The 24185-nt window shown below is 53.1% G+C and overlaps 1 protein-coding gene across 2 annotated transcripts in view; it reads right to left on the minus strand.

The window, feature by feature from the left end:
- Positions 1–2360: 2360 nt before the first annotated feature.
- Positions 2361–24185, minus strand: part of Osbp2 (oxysterol binding protein 2) — a 155392-nt gene continuing 133567 nt past the window's right edge. Inside the window, exons 4-14 of one of the 2 annotated variants that reach the window (XM_050141413.1) lie at positions 15700–15892; positions 15028–15145; positions 13528–13582; positions 13138–13254; positions 11717–11962; positions 9419–9539; positions 8874–8977; positions 8707–8802; positions 8456–8631; positions 3972–4198; positions 2361–3829 (exon numbers count right to left, since the gene is read on the minus strand). In XM_050141413.1, the coding sequence (XP_049997370.1) occupies positions 3687–3829; positions 3972–4198; positions 8456–8631; positions 8707–8802; positions 8874–8977; positions 9419–9539; positions 11717–11962; positions 13138–13254; positions 13528–13582; positions 15028–15145; positions 15700–15892 (1596 nt within the window). In that variant the 3' untranslated portion in view covers positions 2361–3686. Of the gene's footprint in view, positions 3830–3971; positions 4199–8455; positions 8632–8706; positions 8803–8873; positions 8978–9418; positions 9540–11716; positions 11963–13137; positions 13285–13527; positions 13583–15027; positions 15146–15699; positions 15893–24185 lie in introns of both variants that reach the window. The other variant, XM_050141412.1, reaches the window with a different exon arrangement.

Consider the following 24185-nt stretch of genomic DNA (forward strand, 5'->3'; position numbering starts at 1 on the left):
CTGTAAGATAACCCCAGGGTTTGATGAGTCCCTTGGTGCTTATAATGCAGATATAAATTCTCTTGTGGAGTGAGCCTCAAATCTGATCAGAGAGCAACTGGTTACTCCCATAACAGACTGGCCACTATTGCACCTGTGGGTGCATTTTGCCTGGCTGGTCAGGACCTAGGTTTATTTCCAGCACTCACATGGTGGCTCTCAATTGTCAGTAACTCCAGTTCCAGCAGATCTGATGCTCTCTTTTGTCCATTATGGGCACCAGGCCTGTATGTGGTGCATACACACACATTCAAGAAAACATACACATAAATAAAATTTTAAGAAACTATTTTAAAACTTTGTCCAGTATATCTAGTTTTCCTTTTTTTTTAACCTGTTATACATTTTTAAATACAACTGGGTATGAATTTACCACTTAGCAGTATGTCTTTTATAAGTGGCTGCCTTCTATTTGATATTGTCTTATTTGTATTTGTGAGAAACATTTGATAAGGATGGAACACAGGACCTTGCACATGCTCTAAAGTGCTTTACTGAGCCACCTCTCATGCCTGAGAATTCTTTTTAATGTCATCGACTCTTTTGCAGAGGACCCAGGTTTGATTCCCAGCACTCATATGGCAGCTCACAACAACCTGTCTGTAATTCCAGTTTCAGAGAATGAGGATCCAACACCCTCTTCTGGCCTCCGTGAGCACTCATGTATGCACAGACACATGCAGCAAAAGGATCATACACACAAAAAAATCTTAAGGTAGTTACTGTTACTGTTATAATGTGTAGGTTAAGTGCTGAGAGTTGTCTCTCAGGTATCATCTCCTCCCCTCTCCCTGAACCCTCCAGGTTTCTTTCCTGTACAGACAACTGCTCTGTCAGGAGCAACAATTTGGGCTCTATAGTTTGGGGAAAATTAGGAGTTTCCTGGGCCATTCCATTCAGTTCTTCCCAGGTTCATCTCTAGAGCCCCATCCCAAGTTAACACTTCTCCACAACCACCCCATCTTTCCAATGTCCTTGCACTCCGCGGACCACTGAAACACTTCGCCTCTATGGTCTACGTACATTCTTTGCTGCTGTTGTTCTGGCTTCTTTGCTGGCTTAATCTGTGCTCTGACCCAGCAAATATCAGCATCGTACTGCACTGTGTATGTGGTATGCAGTTGTTAAGGTGTACATGCAAATGTGTGTGCACACCTGTAGAGGCCCCACCTGGATGCTGGATGTCTTCCTCAAGCACACAATGTTGAGGCAGGGCTTCACAGATGAACCCACGTTTGCCCATCAGCTAGTCTAGCTGGTCAGCTTGTTCCCTGCCACTCCAGCACCCATCTCTGTTGCCTCAGTGCTGGACCTGCAGGTGGCTGCCATACTTGCCTGGACTTCATGAGTTCTAATCCTTTTGCTTGCAATGGCAAGTGTTTGATCTTCTGAGCCATCCCCTAAACCCCTTTATTTTACTTTACTACTCCAGGAAGGGTTTGTATAGTCCGGTGACGAGGTTTTGAGTGGCAGCCCTACCTTTTCCTTAAAAATACATTTCCTACTCAGAGGGGCTTGCATCCAGGAACCAGACTGTAGGTCAATCTTTCTAGAACACTGCGCTATTACTCCCTGTTCAGAGCTCTGCCAGGCCATTCCTGGATCTTTGCGTATCTCTGTGTTTCAGTGTGCAGGCCTTTGTCCTGTCTGGACGGTGCCCAGTGTGGCTTGTTCCCGCCCTTGCCCTCTGAGTCAGGTCCATCCTGGGGATGCTTCTGCTCACAGTACCCAGCGATAGAGCAAGGCTGGAAAGGCTCTCGATGGGGCCCAGTTGGAGCCTGTGGTGTTAGTGCCCCACCCCATCTCTTCCCTCACCTGGAAGCCTCTTTGGTCCATGACTCAGAAAGTCAGTGATCTGAGTCGCCTGGCAACAGGGCAATAGATGTTGCCTAGGCTACAGTGGTCAGGCAACATGGAACTCACCAGACTTTATGGAGCCGTGGGACTCATGGCCAGAGTGCCTCTACCTGGGCATTTCTGGGAACAAAGATCAGGGGCCAGTTCTGCACCATGGCTCTGTTGATACAGGGTTGCCTCTCCTCTGGTCAGCTGGTGTTCCCTCTGTCCACTGAGACTATCCCATCAGGTCTTACCCCCTCCCCCGCTCCTTTTGCAGCTTGGGAATTGAGCAGAACAGAGCCCCACGCCTCCCACGTCCCCACATGGCTGTCACCTTTATTAGCCACATTTCATCTAGCCACAGACAGATTCTGGGACAGGGTTGTGGAAAACTCCAGAACCAAGGTTTTTATTATGGTCAGAAGGTACTTGCTTAGCCTGCTGGGAAGAGGCACATTCCAGCTCTGAGGGAGACCCATGGCCCTGCCCCTCCCCCTCACTCCCCCCCTGGAGTGGGCACTGTAAGGCATTCACACTTGGTGTTTTCTTGCTTTCTTTCCCCCCCCCCTTTTTTTTTAAGATAAAAAAACAGCCTTGGAGTAGAAAGAAAAGTCCTGCAATGATGAACTTTCCAGACCAAACTGAAGTGGGGTGGAGTCAGAGGGTCTGAGGAACAGGGTTCATTTCCAAGGTTGGCAGAAGCCGCTGGGAGGGAAGGGGTCCAAGGAGAGGGTGGGGTCCAGCTGACAGGAGGCCAAACTCAGACAGGTACACCCTGTCTTCATCATTTTTCATGTTCACAGATCATAGAAATTTAAGCAAAATAGCTATTTTATATATATTTATATATCATATATATATAAATTAGGCAAATTAAGATGTCAGGAGTGCTGAGATGAGGACCCTGATGCCGCCTAGGGACAAGGCGGGAGGCCAGGTGTCTATAGAGCCTAGGTCACCAGCCCAGGCTAACTGAAGGGTTTGTTCCTTATTGCTGATTTGGGGGCCTGGATCTTGGCAGGAAGCACCTTTGGGCCCTGCCTTTCAGCCCTTCTTGGCCTTCTGGGGACTGGGGCACTGTCCCAGCATGGCCAAGGCCTGGCAGGGGCTGCTGCTGTCAGCTCACAGCGGGGCTGCCTCCTTGCTCCCACCGTGGGCTGTCTGTCCCCACAGGGATCCCACACACCCGTGCAGGTCGGGCAGGCTTCGGGCTGTCTCTGTGCCTGCCGACAGGGGAGCATGAACAGTGCGGAGACACAGCCCATCTGGGTTTCAGATGCTCCCCACTCAAAGGGGCGGGGCTTCCGTATGTCTTTAGAAGAGCGCTTCTCACCAGGACAGTTTCGGGGCAAGAACACACGGTTGGAAAGCAAAGTCTTCTCAGTCATGTGCTAAAAATAGTTACTAAACCTCATTGTTAGAAAGAAATGGAGTTTTGTTTTTTTTTCTTTAAAAAGTCAAAAGAGGCTCCCTAGGAGGGGGTAGTTCCTCCCTGGATTGGGGTTAGTGACCTGAGCAGCCCAGGGGCCCAGTCAGCCGGCCTGAGTTGTGGTAACTGGGAACTAGGGTGCCCATGGGGCCCAAGTCAGTGATAACAGGCTGGCGACCTGGGGGCTGGAGAAAACCTAGGTCGGCCTTTATCCCTTCCAGGGAGGGAGCCCCCTTTCAGGGGGGAAACAGTGTGTGTGCGTGTGTGTGCATGTGTGTGTGTGTGCATGTGTGCGTGTGTGTGTGGTCCAGTACTAAATTGGGTGCATTAAAGAAAAGGCTGAGGCTGTGCAGGCGCCTGTATTTGTCGCAGGAGTGGCTCAGAAGATGTTGGGGCACATGTGCCAGTCCTTCTTCTCCTTGGCCTCCCAGTAGCCGCCCTTGTACATGCAGGCCATCTCCCCGGTCAGCGGGTCCAGCCTCTTCTCGAACCACAGTGGCGCATAGCTGTCTGACTCCTTTTCTGCTCGGCAGGCACAGCGGGTGGGGTGAGCTGTCTGCTGCCCTGGCCACCCTCTCACCCCCCCCATTCCCCTCCTCATCCCCCCCCAGGGGATCATCCCTCCCCATCCCACCCTCACCGCCATGCGCTGCCCTGGGCTCACCATCCTCGCCTCCGCAGCCCGCCGCGCACGTCTCCATGCGCCTTCGGCGGTTTAGGCGCTGCTTCTCCTCCAGCCGCTGCTTCTCGGTGTTGGCCTCGTCCCAGCGTCCCTTCTCCATCAATCGCTGGTCAGGCCGCAGGCGGCTGTCGGTGGGCGCTACGCCGTCCTCTTGCTCGTTGAGGGTCAGGGCCAGCTCCGAAAAATAGTACATGTTCTCTGCGTTCTCCCTGCGGAGGCCACACGGCAGCGTGAGCGACCCGGGAGGAACCTTCCCTGGTGAGCTTTTCCCCAGGAACCCAGCCTGCAAAGGCCATCAGCTGGGTCAGACGTGCCCTCCATAGCCCTCACCTGGCATGCTCTCTCCCACCTGCAACTGCTTCTCTACGTGGAACTTCTAAGGGATTTGTCTTCTTTTTTTTTTTTTTTTTTTTTTTTTTTTTTTTTTTTTTTTTTTTTTTTTAAATCGATGCCTCATCATCGCAAGGTTTTTCCTTACTATTTTGTTTTATTGAGCGTCAGGCACAGCCAGGTTGGTTGCAGGGCCTTGGCGACTTTGACCATCTAGGATCTAGGTCATGGCTGCCTGTGTGTTCATTGGCTGGAGATAAAACTTTGTTGGTCTTCTGGGTTTTCTGCTTTATTATGCACTGTGTTCCTCCCTCCGTGGCTGGAGCTGCTTCTTCCGCTTGCTTTCTGCCTCAGAAGGGATGCTTATCGCATTGTTTTTATGCCCCGTTGTTCTGGTGATTCTCATTTCAAAGCATGGCATTGGCTGAGTCCCAGCACTTACAATTACACTTGTAATTTTCCAAGGTATATTTGCTGCGTTCATCGTGTTTTCTCTGCCCTACGGATTAGTCGGAAGCCCATTTCTTAAACGTATAACCATGCTTTGTTTTGTTTTCCTCTCCGTAATTGCTCTGGAGTCAAACGATACCCCTGGTGCACTTTTTTAGTACTTGAACTGTGTCCAGTGGTCCAGCCCCTGGGTATGGCCCACGTGGGTGTGCTGCAGCTGGGCGACATGGTGCTCTCTGGTTAGCTGGTGATTTCCGTTGTTCAGGCTTAATGCTCTTGCTTTTGTTTTCCTTTCCGTATTTCAGAGCAGCAAATCAAATTGCCCATGCTGGTTGTAACGTGGTCCCTCTCCTTTTATCTATCACCTGTGCTACCTGTACTTCGCGACTGTGCTGTTAGGTGCAAGGTCTGTTCACACTGAAGACTCACACACCTGGCGACCGCTGTTGCCCTCAATGCTCCTGATCTGTTTTTGCTGTAGTTTGCTCTGTTCTACCCTGGGACAGCTCTTCCAGCTCTGGGAAGTTTGTTCGGTTAGTGTGGACATAGCTTCCCATCCTTTCATTTTCTATCTTTATTTTCTTCAAAATTAAAAAAAAAGATTATTTTATGTGTATGGGTGTTTTGCTTGCATGTCTGTGCCACAAATCCCCTGAAACTGGAGTTGTAGGCAGGTGTGAGCTGCCAGGTGGGTGCTGGGAATTGAACTGAGCCCTCTAGAGGAGCAGCCAGAGCCCTTAACCACGAGTCATCTCTCCAGCCGTACTCTATTTTCTTATTCAAGCATATCTTTCGTAGATTAGCTGGGAATTTTAAAAACTTCTCTCAATCCTATACCTAGGCACTTAATGCAATTTTTTTTTTTTTTTTTTTTTTTTTTTGTTTTTCAAGACAGGGTTTCTCTGTGCCTTTGGAGCCTGTCCTGGAACTACTCTGTAGACCAGGCTGGTCTCGAACTCACAGAGATCCGCCTGCCTCTGCCTCCCGAGTGCTGGGATTAAAGGCGTGCGCCACCACCACCTGGCCCCACTTAGTGCAATTTCAAGCTACACACTTTTTCAAAATGTTGGGGAGTTGGGGTATTTTATAGACGTAATGAGATAGAGTGGGGATGGGACTTAAGTCTAAACAGGAACTGTGTGTTTCAGCTACATCCTAAGCACAGCCTAAGGGTGACAACACAGAGTTGTGACTGTACCTGCCCTGTGACTGTGCCGCCTACCGTCAAGGACACCTTCTGTGGTGTTTCCCATTCACAGTGACCTGTTGGAGGAGTCGCGGAGGGAGATGCTGAAGCCTCAAGCTTCGCTCTGGTTCCCTTGTTATTCTGTCCTCTGGACTGCAAACAAGCGTGCTTTTCTCTGTCTACAAGAGCCTGGGGGGGGGGGGGTATAGTGCGTGCTGGTTCTTTAAGACATGGGATCCAGTGGTTCCAGAGTGGTTCTGCCAAAGCACATTTCCACTCAGCAGAGATGCCGAAGGTTTACGTCGTCAGCCCTTCGCTTTGCTAATCAAATGAACATAAAATGGCTTCTCACAGTGGTGTGGGTTTGCTTTTCCCCAGTTACCACTGGGCTTTTTATAAAGCTGTTTTGGTGTGGTTCTGGATGCATGCCAGGCGAGGGATGTCCCTCGGAGCTGTGTTCGCTGACCCACCCGTGTGGCGGTTTTCCTCATAACTAGTCATGCTGTCCTGTGTGACGTTCCAGGTACGACCCTGGCACATTTCCCTGTGGGATTATTTTTGCTGTATTTGTTGAACACAAGTTATTTATGTGTTAATTTAAAATTATTATTATTTCTGCTTTTTTCTTTTTTTTAAAAAAAAAAGTATGTGTCTGCATGTGTGTTCCTGCATATGTGTGTGTGGGTGTCCATGGAGCCAGAAGAAGACATCAGAACCCCAGGTGCTGGAGTTGCAGGTGGTTGTGAGCCACTGGGCACTGGGCATAGGTGTTGGAACCAAATCCAGACTCTGCAAGAGCAGCAGTTATGTCTACCCGCTAGACACCTCTCCTGCTCCTAGCTTGGCTTTTTGAGACAGGGTCTCATTCTGTAGCTCAGGTTGGCTTGGAACCCCACTATGCAAACCCAGACCCTCCCATCTTGCCTCCAGAATATTGGGATTACAGTTGTGAGCTACTGCTCCCCCTCTTAAATTATTTTTATGAAATAAAACCCACTTATTTATTTTTGGTGCTTTGGGCCTCATACACGCTACTCATACCTTACCCCTGCCTTGAGCTGTAACCACGGCTCTCCTTCCTAGTTTTTTTTTTTTTTCTTTTTGAGACAAGGTCTTGCTATGTAGCTCAGGCTCTCCCTGAATTCAACCTGAACTCAAGACGTCCGTGCCTCGGCCTCCTCTGTGCTGGGATCGTGAATACCCTAGCACCCAGCCCTTTCTTTTTCTTTCTAAATATTTATTTATTTGGTTGGTTGGGGTTTTTTTTTGCTGTCTATTTGTTGGTTTTTTTGAGACAGATACTATCTGGTGGTTATTTTCTTATTCTACCTCCTTCCCATTTTAATTTGCTTCTTTACTTTCCTCCTGTGAGTCCAGGAAAATGTTACTTTGGTGGTTACTGAGGGATGGAGAGATTCCCCCTCTCTCAGTCAGTGGTAATGTGGATCTGTCAGCATCTGCAAGATGCCATCTGTCTGTCTTTAGGCTCCCGTTATTGCTGAGGATAGCTCTGGGGTACAGAATTTCAACAAGTAATATATTCCTATGAATCTGGCTGTGTGTGGTACATGACTGAAATCCCAACACTCGGGAGGTCGAGGCAGGAGGATTACAGATTTGGGGCTTGGGCTACATAGTACGTACCAGGCCAACCTGGGCTAAGTAGTGACCTGAAGAAAAAAAACCAAACTGACTACTTAAATAGATAGGAGAGCCCTCTGCTGTTTTCTCTCCAGCAGGACCTGTCTCTCTGGGACTCTGGGCTAGAAACGCGTGAGAACGGGCTCCTATCTTGCTGTGGATCTTATGCAGCTGAGGACTGCCCAGGGAGTCTGGGGTGAATTCACACTTCCATGAGGGGGCCTGGTGCTCCCTTGGGGTGACCAAGGAGTAGGTAGGCCTTCCCATTCAGTTCTCTCTTTCGACTTCTTGAGGACAGTTCCTCACTGTACAGCTCAGGCTATCTCACTATACAGCTCAGGCTGGACCCAAACCTGCAACCTTCTGTCTCCACCTTTTGAGTCTGGAGCTGCAGGTCCTCCATGCCTGGCTCACAGCTTTTGCATTCATGCAGCAACAACATCTCTTCCCAAGGGCATTTGCTCCACCAACCTTGCTGTGGATTCTGCTTCCGTTATTTTTCCTTCGTAGATTTTTCTCTTTTGTTTTCATTGCAAGTTTCTCGGACAGTTTCCTCTGAGTTATTGTCAAGCTTGTTTTTATCTCTTGTGGCATTGCAGGGGAAGATTCTACCCTGTCACTTTGCTCAAAGTGTCCACACGGCATGCGCAGCCACTGGATATCTTTATGCCCACGACCCGTTGGGCAGTCACTTTCCCACTGGGATGATGGCCTCCTGGCCCTGCTCTCTGCTAGACTGGATTCCCCAGACCTCTATGCACTCTGCTGGGTGGGGCAGGAGTGGCCCAGAGGTGGCCCTATGCCTGTCTCCTCCTTGCCCTCTTTCCTCTGCCTCTCTCAGCACCCCGGCGGGACTCACGGCAGTGGGTATTTCCTCCACAGCAGCTTGGCGGGCAGCGTCTGATACACGGTCTTCTGCTTCCCGTCACAGCTGGGGCTGCTGTGCACGATCTTCGAGCACTCCATCTGCTCGTCCCACGAGCCGGACAGCACGTAGTGGGCCTTGCCCTGGCTGTCACTCACCACTCCAGTCACCTGCAGACATTGGCAGGACACATGAGCACACACTCTGCTCTGTGCCCACTGGGGTCCAGGCGTGGTCCTATTTACCTTGCGGGCTGCCTCTTTGGAGAAGTAGCTGTAGGGCACGAACTTTAGCTGGCACCGGTCCTTGGTCTTGTGGTTTACGATCTCAATGTCCCCTGACTAGAGAGAGCAGGTGGTGTTCAGTGGCTGGTCCCTAAACCATAGACCCCACGTCCCCCAGGACCTCTGACCTGGTCGATCCAGAGCTTGCCCACGATGATGTTGTGCACAGTCGAGGTACTCTTCCTCCACACGTAGTGATTGCCACTGGCTTGGAATTCTAGGTGGATGGCACCTGGAGGCCAGAGAGGTCAGAGGTCATGGGTCCTTCCTTGGGCTCTGGCCAGACCACCCACAGGCCCGGGATCAAAAATCAGAGGGATAGCCGGGCTGTGGTGGCGCACGCCTTTAATCCCAGCACTTGGGAGGCAGAAGCAGGCGGATCTCTGTGAGTTCGAGACCAGCCTGGTCTACAGAGCTAGTTCCAGGACAGGCGCCAAAGCCACAGAGAAACCCTGTCTCGAAAAACAAAAACAAAAAACAAAACAAAACAAAAGAATCAGAGGAATGTCTCTGAAACTTAGGAGAGGGTGGGGGCATAGGCTAGGTGATGGGTGGGCGGTGGAGGTGGGCAGTGCAGCCTCTCCCAGGGGCTATAGCTGGGCTTTAGATGTGCAAAGCGCTTCCCTTGGAGCTGACCATCCTCCCACCCTGGGAGCCCCGCACCCCAGCTCACCAAGCGGCATGATGGAGATATATTTCCCCCGGAACTTGCTAGCGATGGTGATTTCCTGCCAGAGGCTCCAGCCATGCTTAGAGAACACGTGGTGGGCAGCAGACGGGGGATGGTGGCTTACCTGGGATCAGACCAGCTGCGTGTGAGCACAGTCAGGCAGGCCAGCCAGGGTAGGACAGCCTGCCCGCTGTCCAGGACGCAGGGCTCCATCCCATGTATCCCCACAGTGGGAAGCACAGTGTCCCCAGTGGAAGAGCAGCCTGTCCAGGTTGCCCAGTCCATGAGGTGAGTGTGAAGCCTCTGCCCAGCTCTCGAGAAACAGTGGGGCAGGGGAAGCAGAGCTGTGTCCAGAAGTGGAAGGTGCTGCTTTACTAAGGTTTCTGTACCCTTTACCACGTGTGACGACCTGAAGGAGAATGACCCCCACAGGCTCACGTGTTTGAATGCCTGCAACTGTCTGGGGATGACTGGGAGGTGAGAGATGGACTTTGCGGTTTAAAAAGCCCATGCCAGTCCTGGGTAGCACTCTTTCTGCCCCATGCTGTGAACCAAGATGTGAGCACTCAGCTGCTGCTCTGGTCACCAGCCTCACTGCTCTTGTTCCACTCTGTAAGTTCCAATCCTCTATTGTATAAACTCTAATCTGTAATTGTACACCAAATCAAACCTTTCTTCACGGTGTTTTATTACAGCGATATAAAAGTGACTAAGAGGCCATGATCTGGCAAGAGCATGTAGTCCAGGCTGGCCCCAAACAGCTACACAGGCTGGGGATAGACTGTGCATGTAGTCTTGGCTAGCCCCAAACAGCTACACAGGCAGGGGACAGACTGGCAGAACCGAATTAACTGAGGGAAAGAATCTGGTCTGACTCCAGAGTGGGAGTCATATCAGTGTCCTGCCATGGGCCTGTGTGCCCCCTACACCAGGGCCCCCTCTTATGCCACAGCATACACCGACTGCTACTCAGCCCCCAGGGTACTTGTCTGTCCTACACAGAGTGGCAGTGCCATTGGCTCTTCCTGGTGCCCCACGCCCATTCCACAACAGTCAGGCTCTGTCTGGCCCAGCCTCCTTATTCTCAGGGTGTCTCGTGGTCTCAGGGCCAAGTCTTGTTCCTGAATTCCCCTCAGGAACTCGGTGAGCCCAATGCTCCCCCATGACTGTTGTCTCTGTTTCCATGAATGGTACCTGAATGCCTCCTGTGCATTGGAAGTAGACACACACAGCCTGTCTGCTGCCCTGAATGATGGGGGTGCTGTCCCCGAGCGGTTGCTACCTGTAATGAGGTGTTTACACGTTCAACTAGAGCAAACCTAATGAGTGAGTGCAGGGATGGAGCCCAGCTGCAGGTCTGGGGACATGTCCACTTCAGTCTCAGGACCCCGCTTTGTCCCTGCTGTTCATACTGGATGCTGTGGACTCTCCCTTGCCCCTCCTCCTCACGTTCCTCATTGCTTCCTCGGCAAATGCTGTCTTTCCTTTCAACACGCCCCCCTGGCACCTCCCCTCACCCCGTCCTCAATCCCCGTTCACTCTCCTGTCTCCTGGACAGATAGGCAGAGGAAGCCGGAGTTGGCACGGGTCACAGGGATGCCTGCCTGGCTCTCCCTGTCCACCCTTCTCCTTTCCAGACTGCTTCCCTGACTACTCTGCCTAAACAGCTAGCAGTACCACCCGTGACAACAAGAGCTCTGTGTCTTCCTGTCCCAGCTGCGTCCTGTGTGTTTGACCACGCCTGACACCTCTAGGGCACTCACCGCTGTTTGAATGAAGAAATGTGTGTGTGTGGGGGGGGGTTCAGGCCAAGGACTCTGAGAGCCCCAAACCCCACATCTAAATTGTCAGCACGTTTTCTGGTTCCTGTTTCAAACTCAGTCACGGAACAGCCTGGTGCGGCGTTAGACTGTCATGTGGCCACGTGTAACGTTGATTATCTTCGGTGTGCACGTCCCAGGCTACAGCCCACCACTTTTCAGCTCAGTGCCAACCTACGCTCTAGCCTGGACTTCCAGTGACCCCTGTAGATGACCCTCTGTTTGGGTCCCCTGTTCCCTGGCTGGGGTTTAGTCCCTCTCTCCCTGCACCAGACCTGGCTCTCTCAGAGCATACTCTCCTCCCATGCCCTTCTGTCTGGGAGACTATGAACCTGGCCCTGGCCTTGCCACAAGGGGCCCAGATGCCCAGTTACATGAGCTCTGTCTGGTCACGGGCTGCATCCCCTTTGTCTTGCCCTGACCATGAGCTTGGCCACCTGACCAGAGGACACAGGCAGCGCTACCTGATTCCAGCCCTTACCTGCTCACAGAGGGAACGCAGGCCCATGTCCTCCAAACGGTCCAACTCGAAGGTCTCCCCCAGCATAGGGTTGAAGGGCTTGGCGATGCGGTGCACGGTGGTGGAGTAGGAGGAGACAGAAAAGGCAGCTACCAGACACATCTGCTCCACCGAGCTGGTGCAGTTCACCGCCTTGTCCAGCAGGTGGTGGTACTCTAGGTCCTCTGTAAGTCGCTGGAGCATGGACAAGGGCTCGTTGAAGTTCACCTGTGGGTGTTGCAGGGCCGTGGCGTCAGAGCGCCCCTGCCCTTCTCAGACACTGAGGGACATCTCTGCTCTGGTGGCACTTCACAGTGAGGTTCCAGTCCAGCACGTCCTGCCTTCATTTTCCCCTCAGTATCTGTCACTTGCTGACACGCCACTTGGCGCCACCCTCTTCTACCCCACAAAAGCCATGGATCAGGCTATCATGTGATCAGAGCTCAAAGCTCAGGCTCAAAGCCAAGAACAGTGGGTCCAGGGGTCCACAGATGGAGGACATACATCCTCCTTGTTAGGAACCATGGACTAGGTGTTCTGTCAAGGGCTCTTGTGTGCTATGCACGGTGGGTGGAAACTGACACTATTAGCCTCAGACAAGTCAGGGTTATGCTACCCGGGAAGGTAAACCTTCCCCGGTAACATTAGCCAACTCTACCCTCCAGTTACGTAGTGTGAGTGTGCGTGAGCCTGCACCGGTGTGTGTGTGTGTGTGTGTGTGTGTGTGTGTGTGTGTGCGCGCGCGTGTGTGTGTGTATGTACATGCATGCAGCTGTGTGTGTGCGTGTATGTACATGCGTGCAGCTGTGTGTGTGTGTGTGCGTGCGTGTGTGTGCGTGCAGGTGTGTGTGCGCGGGTGTGCGTATGTGTGTGTGTGTGCAGGTGTCTGTGTGCACGCGTGCGTGCATGCTGTGATTCAGTTGGGCAGTGTGGACACAGAGACAAGAGATATAAAGGACGTGTGTGCCACAGAGTAAAACTGGCTAACGGGAAGTTCCAAGTGCTTCCTTCATGAAGATGGTATTGCAGCCTGGTGACACAGGACTCCAGAGGCCCTTGGGTGGCTGTGTGGCATTGCTGAATCTCCATTAGCCAGGCGTGCACCAGGGACAACCTCTGGCAGGAAGGACTGCCTTTTCACCCCCAAAGCCTACTTATCTCTGCCACCCCCATCTACCATGTGAGGACAGCGGGGACACTATGGGTCTTTCTGGGGTCGCCCAGAGCTCTGCCTTGGCTCCTTCCTTCGCAGCTTGAAGGTCCCTGTTCTCTGTGGGATCATCTAAGGAACACCAAAAAAACCAGTCACACAGCCCTCAGGCATTGTGAGGAAAACAGCACCCCCAGTGTCTCACGTGCACCGCACCCCAGGTGCCCCAGGACTCCTGCCCAGCCGTGCCTACCGGCATGGGGATCCGGGAGAGCTCTCGGCCAATGCAGTTCTTCATGATGCTCCAGAGGTTAAGGCTGTAGTTGGGCTTGTCAGGGATGCGGACTCGCCTTTTGACTTTGCATGAATCCTTGGGTACAAATGAGGTTCCATCTAATACCTGCCAGGGAAGCAGGCACGCTGTTAGCAGCCCAACCCCCACCGGCGCTTGCTCCTGACCCTCCAAGAGCTGGTGGAAAGCCAGACACTGCCACACTGCCTGGTGATAAGGGCAGAGGCCACCTCTGTCTGCCACTTGGGAGGCAGGTCTGGAACCTAAAGGTGGCCCTGAGCTTGTAGTGCTGACACCTCCCGACCCTGAAACTGAGCGCTTCTTGGCTCTTGAGTGTCCCACCTCACGTACATTATCTGCCGAGGTCCAGTCCACAGAGGTTGACCCAGTTCCACCCTCGGCTTTTCTGCAGGAAATGAAGGGGAAGCAAGTTAGAAATTCTGCATCCATCTCTAACCCCACCTACCTTCTATCTAGACAGTGCTGCGGTATGAGGGCAGCCCAGAGGTATCTTATCCAATGGGCCATTCAATGGGACACGAAAATGAGGACTGGGGGACCCAGGCAGTGATCTGGAGAGGCCCTATCCACCACGATTGCTTATACAGCATTGAAGTCCCATACATCAGGACTGGCTGCCCAGTCTAGAGTCCTTGTACCCAGGACCAAGAAGAGGGCAAGTGGTAAGTGCCGCGTCTGGGAGAGCCTGGTAGAAGCCCCTGGGCTCCTTTGTTCTGCAGACATAAAGTGTGTCTTTATCTGCTTCCCACACTGGGATGGGTCTGATGAGTCTCTGCTCTCCTGACACTTGTGGCATAGATTGCCACAGCACCAGGGACACCAAGGCTGAGGGCCCAGGCTCTAGGAGCCTATTGACGGGCAGTGTGGGGCAGCCAGGCAGTCAGACCAGGGGACTGTAGGGAGCCCAGAGCGCTCAGGGCAAGGATAGCAGGACAACCCCGGTTAGAGTCCTAAAGATGGTACTGCTGGTAGCAGGTGGACAGGAGTTCATAGCCAGGCTATGCTAGCCTCGGGTTAAAATGCTATTGAGAAAGAACCTTTACCTTTTTGTTAAAAGCGGCTCTGGCTGGCCTTGACTAGCCTGGAGCCCCGATGCTGACCAGGCTAGTCTTGAACTCCCAGGGATGCACCTGCCTCTGCCTCCAGAGCCCTGGGATTAAAGGTTTGTGCCACCACACCTAGTTTCCCCTCCCCTCTAAACTATTGTTCCTGGTAAGTAGTTTCTTAGCTAAAACACACGGCTGGTCGACAGCCCTTTCCCAGAAGACACTGGGGCAGGGAAATGATGGAGCATGCTGGGTCACCAGCCTGAGCCCCTGACCGTAGCTCCTGTCCAGCCTGCCCACTTCCCGTTTGTCAGTGCACGTCACTCCGTGGTCCTTTCCTGTGGACCCGAGAGTCTGGCTCTCTCACCTGGGAATCCAGAAGCAGCCCAGATGAGCGCTGAGCTGGGCTTGGCAGTAGAGAACCAGACTGGGCATGTCCTCAGATGACGACAATGACACTGAAGGGGGTGACTGCCGCCTGTGCTGTTCTGAGCAGCTGGGCTTTGCTGGCTCTTTCCCTCTCCATTTCCTCCCCCCAGGCTGGAAGTGATCTGGTCAATACCCTGGCTGACCTCCAGGTACAAAGCATTTGGGCATTTTTTTTTTTAATGTAACAAAGAATAGGACATAAGCAATACACTCTTGCCTGCGATGGAAAGAGTACCCCAAGGGTAGAGCTGGTCAAAAAGCCAGGTGTAGCCTAAGAACCAGCCAGAGACACTGCCCCAGTGCGGAGGAAAAGCCCCCAGCCACAGTAGCCGTCTCTGCTCACTGCGCGCCCTACCTGTCTTCTTTGGCCTCGGTGATCACGGTGATAAAAGATGCAGAATCCTCCATGGCGTCAAAGTACTCAGTATCTTCATCTTCTTCACTGTTTTCGCCTTTGGAAGTCAAGAAGCTTCCTAGACACACAGAGCCGCTCCGTTTGCAGCTGCATCCTGACATCATCCCCTCTATCCTGCCGGCTACACCTGCCCCACTTCAGACACCTGGCCCTGGACACCCTGCTCCGTGACCACTCTCCTTGCGTTGCTGGGACAGGGCATTCCAACCCATCATTGCTCAGACACCTCCTTCCAGAAGCACCCAGATTTGCCCAGGTTTGCTCAGCCTGCCTGTGGCCCAGCTTTCCTGCTCAGGGCACCTGTGATGCCCCTAGCCTGATGTTAGGCAGACAGCCGCCTGACTCCTGGGCAACCCTGTCCCAGAGAGAACAGCTGGGCTCACTGAACATTTAGGACTTTGATCGTAGACATGGTGTGTGGGACTCTTGCCAGTTGGCGGCAGGTGTGGGGCATACAGCACCACAGTCGACAGTCTGAACTCCTCAGGACAAGCCCACATGACATGAGGTCACTTTAAGGGACAGGTTTATGGGGCCTGAGGACTGTGCTGGAGCGTGCCCACCCACTTGCCCGCCCGCCCGCCCGCCCGCCAGCCTCGCTTTCACACGCACCCTCGCTGAGGCTCTTGCTGGGGTTGGCCGGCCCACCGGGGGTGTTGCAGAAGGCCCTCTCAAGGCTGTTGTGCTGCTTGGCCAGCTGCTCAATGGTTTCCTCCAGGTGGACGCGCTGCTCCTGCTCATAACTCAGAGCCCGCTGCCATTTCCGGCTGTGAGTCTCCGCTAGTTCCAGGAAGTCCTTGCAGGCCTGAGAAGGACCAACCACCATGTAAGCATCAGGCTGTGACCTGACCTGGTCAGCTTGCCTCAGTCAGTCCCGTGGCTAGGACCTCAGCTGTCTGCTGGAACATCCTTACAGGGTGCTAGGTCCCCAGTGGGATCCAAGGTAGCCTTAGTCTCTTCAGCTCTTCATTGGCTTTGGTCAAAAGGGACAACAAGTCACATAGTTCCTGGCTCAGAGGCTAACAAGCCTCGTTTGAGAAGAACTAGGGCTGGCTGGGCATGGTGGCATAGGCCCGAAAACTCCACCCACATGAGAGGCTGAAGCAGGATTGTAAATTCAAGGCTAGCCCAGGCCAGCTGGATGACTTAGCCTTAGTAGAAATAGGGCTGGGGGGCTGGAGAGATGGCTCAGCTGTTAAGAGCACTGACTGCTCTTCCAGAGGTCCTGAGTTCAATTCCCAGCAGCCACATGGTGTGGCTCACAATCACCTATAATGAGATCTGGTGCCTTCTTCTGGCCTACAGGCATGATACTGTATAAATAAATAAATAAATCTTAAAAAAAAAGAAGGGAATACACATTTTTAAAAAAAGAAATAGGGCTGGGACTATAGCTTAGGAAAAGAGGCCCTAGGTTCACCCTCCAGAGAAATACACACACAGAGAAAAGGGGAAGGGGACTAAGACTGGAACTTGCTACCAAGCCACCAAGTCACTTTACCGTCCCTCTCACATACTTCTGCCTTTTTATCTATTTATTTTAACCATGGGGGTGTGTTTTGAAACAGTCTCACTATGTAGCTGAGACTGCTGGGCACTGACTACATAGCCCAGGATGATCAAGAACTCACAATCACCTTGTCTCTGCCTCTTGTGTGTACTGGGATGACAGGTGGGTGTCTCTGTGCTCTGCCACTAACACTTTGCTGTGGCCTCATTTCTGGGGCTGTGATAAAAATGCTCCCCCAATAACAACTGAGGGGAAAAGGAGGTTATTTAGCTTACAACTCCAGGTTATGATTTATCCTAAAAGAGAAATCACAGTGGCGGGTCTTCAGAAATATATATATATATATATATATATATATATATATATATATATATCCAGTCAAGGGCAGGAAGGAACAGATGCATGCATGGCTACTTGCTTGCTTGGCTCAGGCCTGTTTCTCTACTCATACACAGTTCAGGAATTCTTGCTCAGAGACTGGTGCAGCCCACACTGGGCTGGGATTTTCCCTTATCAATTAATTCAAGACAATGCCCAGCAGACATGCTCACAGGCCAACCAAGCACAGACCTTGAGACTTTCTTCTCAGTGGATTCTAGCTTGCATCAAGTTGACAAACTAACCATCAACTTAGTGCTTTTACGTTCTCTCAAGTTTGTGGCCCATTACATCCAGATTCTTTTTTTATTTTTATTTTATTTTATTTTTTTTTTTTTGGTTTTTCGAGACAGGGTTTCTCTGTGGTTTTGGAGCCTGTCCTGGAACTAGCTCTTGTAGACCAGGCTGGTCTCGAACTCACCGAGATCCACCTGCCTCTGCCTCCCAAGTGCTGGGATTAAAGGCGTGCGCCACCACCTCCCGGCTCATCCAGATTCTTTTTGCATCCACAGATGGTTCCACTATATTCTTATGCGGCAGGGCTGGCTCATCAGCTCTGTTCTCAGCTGCCCCTGCACCGGCTGGCTGGTCTAATGCAGCGACCACCAGACTTGCCCTTTCATGGAACCTTTAACTAGCAGATGGGGCATGGCTCCTGGGCCCGCGCATGCTCGGGTGTTCTTAGTTGCCACTTCCCCAGCACTGCTGCCCCACCCTTGTGCTAAGCCACCAGACCACTGGGTGTCATACCTGTTGCACACCGGGACATGGGAGCAGTGCAGTGCCATTTCAACGGGCTGTGAGGAGGGACAGCGGTGACACAGAGCGCTGAGGGTCCACTCTCTAGACATGACCTTGTAGGCCATCAGCTGCATCTGCCCAGGCACCTAGTGCTCATGCCCTCAATCCCTGGGCTCCTCCGACCTCCCCTCCAGCTCAGCCCAGGAAACTGCCTAGCTCCTGTAAGGCCAGGTCCACTCAGCGGCTGGCCTCCGCAGCTGCATGTCACCGAGTTTGTTTCTGTCTGTACAAACCCTCTTCCCATGGGGTTCCCGGATGATAGTGTCATAGATTCATGCCAGTCCAGTGAACACTGAAACTCATGGAAATAGGCAATGATCAGAGGCTTTCTACGGGCTCCTCTGGGCAGCAGGGATGGACCAATGACTAGCTAGCGCCTCCAAGGTCGGCAACCCTCTGCAGCCTCAGTGTAGTGCTTGAGGGTTGGTTGCCATGGCGCTCTCCTTTAACAAGCATTGTTCTAGAAGTCTCCCTCTGCCACCTTCCTGCTAAGACTTATGGTCCTGACCCCATCTGAAGAGGCAGAGGCCGACATGAGGCACAGTGTGAGCTACCCGAGGAAACCAGGAGAGTGGGATGGGAAATGACAGGAGACCAGAGGGATGAGTCTGGCAAAGCCACTCAGCTCGCGCCCTCACTAGGGGACGGGTAAGGTACTCTCGTCTCCAGGGTGGGCCCAATGGGGTGATCCCTCACCCTTCTCCATGCTGCCCCTTGACTGAGGCCCTAGAAGGCACTGCCCAGGTCATAAGCAGATTGGGAATTGGAATCTGTCCCCTCTACACAGTTGAGCCACCTCCCACCAAGAGATGCATACAAGGTTCTCTTGACTTGGGTTGAATATTGAGCCCTGTGGTAGCTGAGAGCTAAAGGATGGCCATAACTCCCGTAAGTGCACACCAGAAGACGCGTGGTGTGGGCTTCCACATCCTTGCCATCCATCTCCTGCCCTCGTGTGCCCCACCACAGTCAGCCTCTCTGCCGCCATGAACTCTCACCTGTATATTCCCACAGGTTCCTGACCTGGCAGGCCTTCCCCAGCTTACAGATGTGTGGGCACGCTCACAGGCACTGAGGTAGCCATTTCACTAGCACGCACCAGCAAGGGGAAAAACATGGGTTTGTCTGCAGCCCCGTAGCAGGTCCGGGGTCTGAGTCCCCTTGTATGTCACCTATGTGATTTCCAGGGTACAGAATCAGTGCCGCTACCCTATGCCGTGAGGCTGGATCTTTATTGCTGTCCCCAAGCCTCTTGATGGCGTAGATCATGTGGGATCCACTGGTCTTCCAAAAGCGGAATGAAGTCTGTGGCGATGCCCACGAACAAGGATGTTGGTAGTAGAGGGCACGCCCCAGCCCTGACCTCAGGGAGGTGGTGGTGGGCTGTCTCAACGCAGCAGCAGATTGCTTGGACATACCCTGGCTATGCGCAACCTCCATCTACCTTGAGGTTACCACAGGGCCCATGGGTACAGAAGGACAGGGAGATGGAGTCAGGCACCCCGCAGATGGCTGGGCCCCATTCGAACCACATGTGGCTAGAACAAGAACACGCAGATCCCAGCGTGTCACAGTCGACTGTCCCACACAAAGTCAAGGAGCTCCCTTGGCTGGACCATGGTGGACCAAACGCTGTTCTTACTGCACCAGTGGGCTCCTTGCCACAGATGGGCTGCCCTGGTTGGTTGTGGGCATCAGATGCCCATCTGCCCCCTCTTCCAGCCCCAACACACCTACCTGGTATCCATTCCTAACTCCCAGGGTCTTCTCTGCTGCCACTGGCCTTCTGCAGGCTTCATCCTGGCCACACCATGAAGAGACAGGAGCCAACCCGGCCCGGCCGCCCCAGAATGCTGAGCTGGGCAGTGCTCTAAGGGCTGTGCTCACTAAGCTGGATTAAGCCTGGGGCCCAGTGGGGGGGGGAGGTGAGGGATGGGGAGGAAAAGCTTGGCTGACCCTGTCAAGGCTGGACAGGGTCACAGTTCCTGTGAGATTCTACCACAACTATATCTAGGCCCAGAAAGTTCCTTTCCACCTATCAGCAGATGGCTCACCCGAAGTCCCCCCATTCACACCCATGGGCTCACAGCCTGGATCCATGGAGGCAAGGTGGACAGAGTCCATCTGGGAGCCAGAGTCGACATCTGGGCCCCACATGCACAGTGCTTTGCTTCTCATCCCGTTTAGCCCCTCCACCTCCGAGAATCAGCATCCTTATGGGAAAAAGGACCCGCCCTGGGATGATTCTATTGGGTCCCTCGGGATGGGGTAAAGTCTCAACTCCCAGACACTGCCCCTTTGTACAATTCCCCACGGTTGTGAAAGGGTGACAGGGAACACGGGTACTCAGTGGGAGAGGTGCAGGTTACAGCTGCATGGAGTCTATTGAAATGCCCCAACGCAGAGTGAGAACCTCAAAAAGGAAGGTCTACCACATGGGCCTGGCCCAGCTTGACTGGGGATGGAGAGTCTCAGCTCTGCCCACCCACTGGGACCTCTCCCTTTCTTCTTAGCAGCTGCCCATGGGACATAGCTTCTGACCTGGAAACCCCCACCTGCTGTACCCAGGAGAAGGGCAAGCTCTAATCGCTTTTGCTGTTCCTAATCCTAATCCTGCCAGTGACCTCATGGTTCCTCTCACAGGCAGGAGCAGCAGCCATGGGGTCAGCCTGCCTGGGGCCTCTGCCTGGCCTATGTGGCCTGTGGCAGCCCAGGCTCACGGAGGGTCGGTGTAGTGAGAGCCCTGCTGGGTCTGGATGTCAGTGTCCACCCTAAAACTCAATCTGCACGGTTACCTTCATCACCCATGATATGAGGACGACTGGGAGCTGGGATGAGTAGCCACTGGGCTCACAGAGGACGTGGGACAGGGTCAGTTGTCCAGAGGGAGGGTTCAGTCTGTGCTGCCGACTTTGTCTTCAGTCACTAACCACAAAAGAACCTGATAACCCTGGGTGAGGGGATGGGAGGAATGGCTGCTTCCATTTGTGCCAGGCCAGGACCTGCTGGGACCTGTTACGCAGCAGGTATCTGTTCTCTGTGGGTACTTGGGTATCTCAGTTCCTGGCAGCTGTCTCCCAACGATGCCAGGGTTGAGGCTGCCTGGCTACCACATCTTTATAGCTCCAGATTCCTGGAGATTCTTGCTTTTCAATGACCTGGGAGCTCAAAGGCAGTAAATGGAAAGGAGATGGCAGGGACACCAGTCTCCCCGAGTGCCCCCACTTGGCTAGAGCTGGTAGGCACACTGGGACCCACTGAGGAGTAGCATGCAGGCCCTATGTACACAAGAAGAACAAGCTGAATGCAACCTCACAGGTGGGAGGGAGCAGCGCTGCCTGAACCAGAAGTTACTATTTCTAAAGTTGTCTGTCCATCTTAGGTGTCCGGAATCAAGAGTGGGGGGACCCACTGGGAGTCCTGGGGTCAATTCAGAGCCCCTTGGCCGGGTGAAGCCACTATGCTGGGGTGCCTTCCTGGTCCCTTCCAGGTCAAGTTCTAGGGCAGTGAGGCCAGGCCACTCGTCTGGGCAGCATCCTGGTCTGGTTCTAGACCTCCCCTAACCTAGGTGGGCCCTCTCGGCTGTGACTGTGTTCACCGGTAGGGAGGTAACTCTGTGCTTCAACTGAAACTCCAAAATAGCCCTTTCCATATTCAAAATAGTTCACCCCTTGAGGCAGGAACACGCGCCATCTGGCTGCCGGTTTACCAGCTGATTTGAGACAATTCTGGAATCTATTTTTAATCCACCTCCCCAGACCCTGAGCCAGCAAGCTGTCAGGGACAGCATGCTGGTCAGCTAGCAACAGCCTCTCCATGGTCCCAGAAGGACCAGGGCACGCTGCATCTCATGCCCATCCCCTGCTGGGCTCGCCCAAGGAGCCCCAAGTGCCTCTCGGTTGGTGAATCAAATGAGGCCTTAGGGAAGAAGTCCCAGCCATTCCCAGTAGCAAGTGGCCCTTTCTACTACCTTCCTTCTTTGTGTGATCACCCCCCAAAGAGAACCTTATGGCTTTTTAATTTCTATGAAATTGAAGTACTCAAGCGTGTGGGGTGTACATATCTGTTTGCACTCATTTGCCTGTCCTAATGTCCCATCCTGGTATATGTCTCCCCTTGGCACCTCCTATACCCCCAGAATATGTCACTACATTCTGACATCTCAGCCTTCTCCAACTGGATCATCCTTCCAGGTCAAACCGAGCAGGTGCCCCTACCCTGTGGGCTCTCCCAACAACCTTGTGTCAAGATTTCCCAGGTTCCTGCCACCTGCCTGGTGCATCCCGTGAGACGCTTGCTTCCTTGGTAAAGCCCTGCCTCCCTCTATCCCTCTGTGCACTTGGATGATTGCCAGTCTTTTATAGGGCTTCACCTCAAGCCAGCTCTGCCCACTTTTTCTGCACAAGCCCTCCTCTGGGGACAGATTCTGGGGGATCCCTCTGGAACCGGGGTACACGGTGGGTGTCAGAGAGCAAGCGTCCTCGTTCTCTTGGCTTGGGCTTGTACTTTGATGCCCATTTTGATGGCCTTTGTTCCCACTCAGGAGGCATCTCGGCTGGCCCAGTCTTCAACTCAGAGAGGCACTGGGCATCCTTTAGGGCACCAGCCCCCCTTTTCTCTGTCCCCCAGTAGACATGAAATGTCCACAGATATCTGTCCTTGTTCACCAATAGCCTATTCTCTAAGCAGAAAGAGTTGCTCATTCTCAGAGGAAGACGGAGACAAAAATGACCGCTCTGGGCACCCAGATAATACAGACAATAACACTGTAGACACCAACTTCACTCGGCTACAGTGAGGGACAAAGTCTTGGGCAGAAGAGGGAGGTATCGCTGTCACCAAGCAAGCAGAGTGAACCCCTATTACACCACAGGCCTGTTCTTCCTCCTCGGCCTCTGGCTCCATCACAGAGCAGAGGTCAGCAGAAACGAGGGAGCCTGACAGCTTTTTCCCCTCTGCTTTACAGGACCCAGTGCCCAAGGTGTGCAGCATGCGCAGACCCAGTCCTTTGCCTTAAGCCAAGCGGCAGACTCGTGTTTCCCTGAGGGGCATGTCCTGAGAGGATTGGGACATGGGGGCAATGAGGGCATGACCCTGTGCTGAACCTCTACATGGTACACAGGTGTTTGAGGATCTTCCACAACCCTCAGCTGGTCTACTAATGCTGCGAGATTTTCCCTAAGTGGCAGGCTAATTCACAGCTACCCAAGCAACCACTCAGGCAGGATTTGCTGGGTTGGCGTTTATCAGCCGCTGGGGGTTCTGCCAGACACCAGGCGACCCATTCATTTGCTTCCACTTTCTTTCACAGTTTCCCTTGGGTTTTCTCTCTCTGGCTTGCTGAAGTCCTATGTGCTGGGCCCTGTGCCAGGCACAGGGGTTACAGGACAGTGGGGCTGCCAAGGTCCTGCCCTCTCAGGGAGTATGGGCCAAGTGCTTATAAGACACTGTGGGCCCATGGATGCTGTTGGATGCTGAGGAGGGGATGCAGGAAAGCAAGCTTGCCTGAGGTTTTCCTGCCCTTCCATTTCCAGCCAATGGGAGGTATGGGCTGATTTCCTCCCATGAGGCAGCAGGCTGTGTCTGCTCTGGAAGCACGAAGACCTGGGCTCACCTCAGCACTATGACCCTATGCCTTTCTTCCTCCCGCCAGGGCCTGTTCTGCAGCCACTACCTCGGTCCTCTGCTCCCAGAGAATAGAGATGTCAATGACTGGAACCCGAGAGTCATTCTCCTGTGGGGTTGTGGCTGGCTGGACCTGGACTGACTTTCCGAACTCTCTTTCCACTGGATCCTCCCCACCCCACTCAACCCTGAAGGTCCACAACTAATATAAGTAGACAATGCATCACTAGGAAGGATTGCCCGGCTGTGATCTCCAGGAACAGGAAGGGCCTGCCTGTTTCCTGCTGCCTCCTCCAGCACAGGCCTGGGTTTGTGCCCATTCAGCAGGGCCTCCCTAGCTATCCAACCACATGACGACAGTCCACCGCAAAGGATAGCACAGCATCAGGAAAGGCATTTCCGTGTCTTTTGGTGTACTCAGACACAGGAAGAGGCATGCTGGGCGGGAGATAAGGGTGCTGTCTTGGCTTTTGGAGAGCAGTGGGCACGGGACCACTAGCCACAGAGCCTGGGCTCTTGGGAACTGTGCAGGGACTTTCTTCACGTGTCCCACGGGTGGTTTAGAACCAAAAGCCTAAGGGGGTAAAATGGCAGGCCCAGCCTGGGTAAAAAGCTGCTGTTTGCTTCTTAACCTCGGGTGGGGGTGGGGTTCCCAGCAGGGCTTGTCCAGGCCAACCAGCTCTCACTTTTTGTTCTAGTAGGACCCAGGCACAGACAGAGGTGGACAACACAGGCACTTGTTAGGGCCAGGGGTGGGGTAGGGAGGGGCAGAGAGAGTTCCAAA

The sequence above is a fragment of the Alexandromys fortis genome, unplaced genomic scaffold, assembly GCF_014885135.2.
Source record: "Alexandromys fortis isolate MF-2015 unplaced genomic scaffold, M_Fortis_MF-2015_v1.1 scaffold_7, whole genome shotgun sequence".
Lineage (NCBI taxonomy): Eukaryota > Metazoa > Chordata > Mammalia > Rodentia > Cricetidae > Alexandromys > Alexandromys fortis.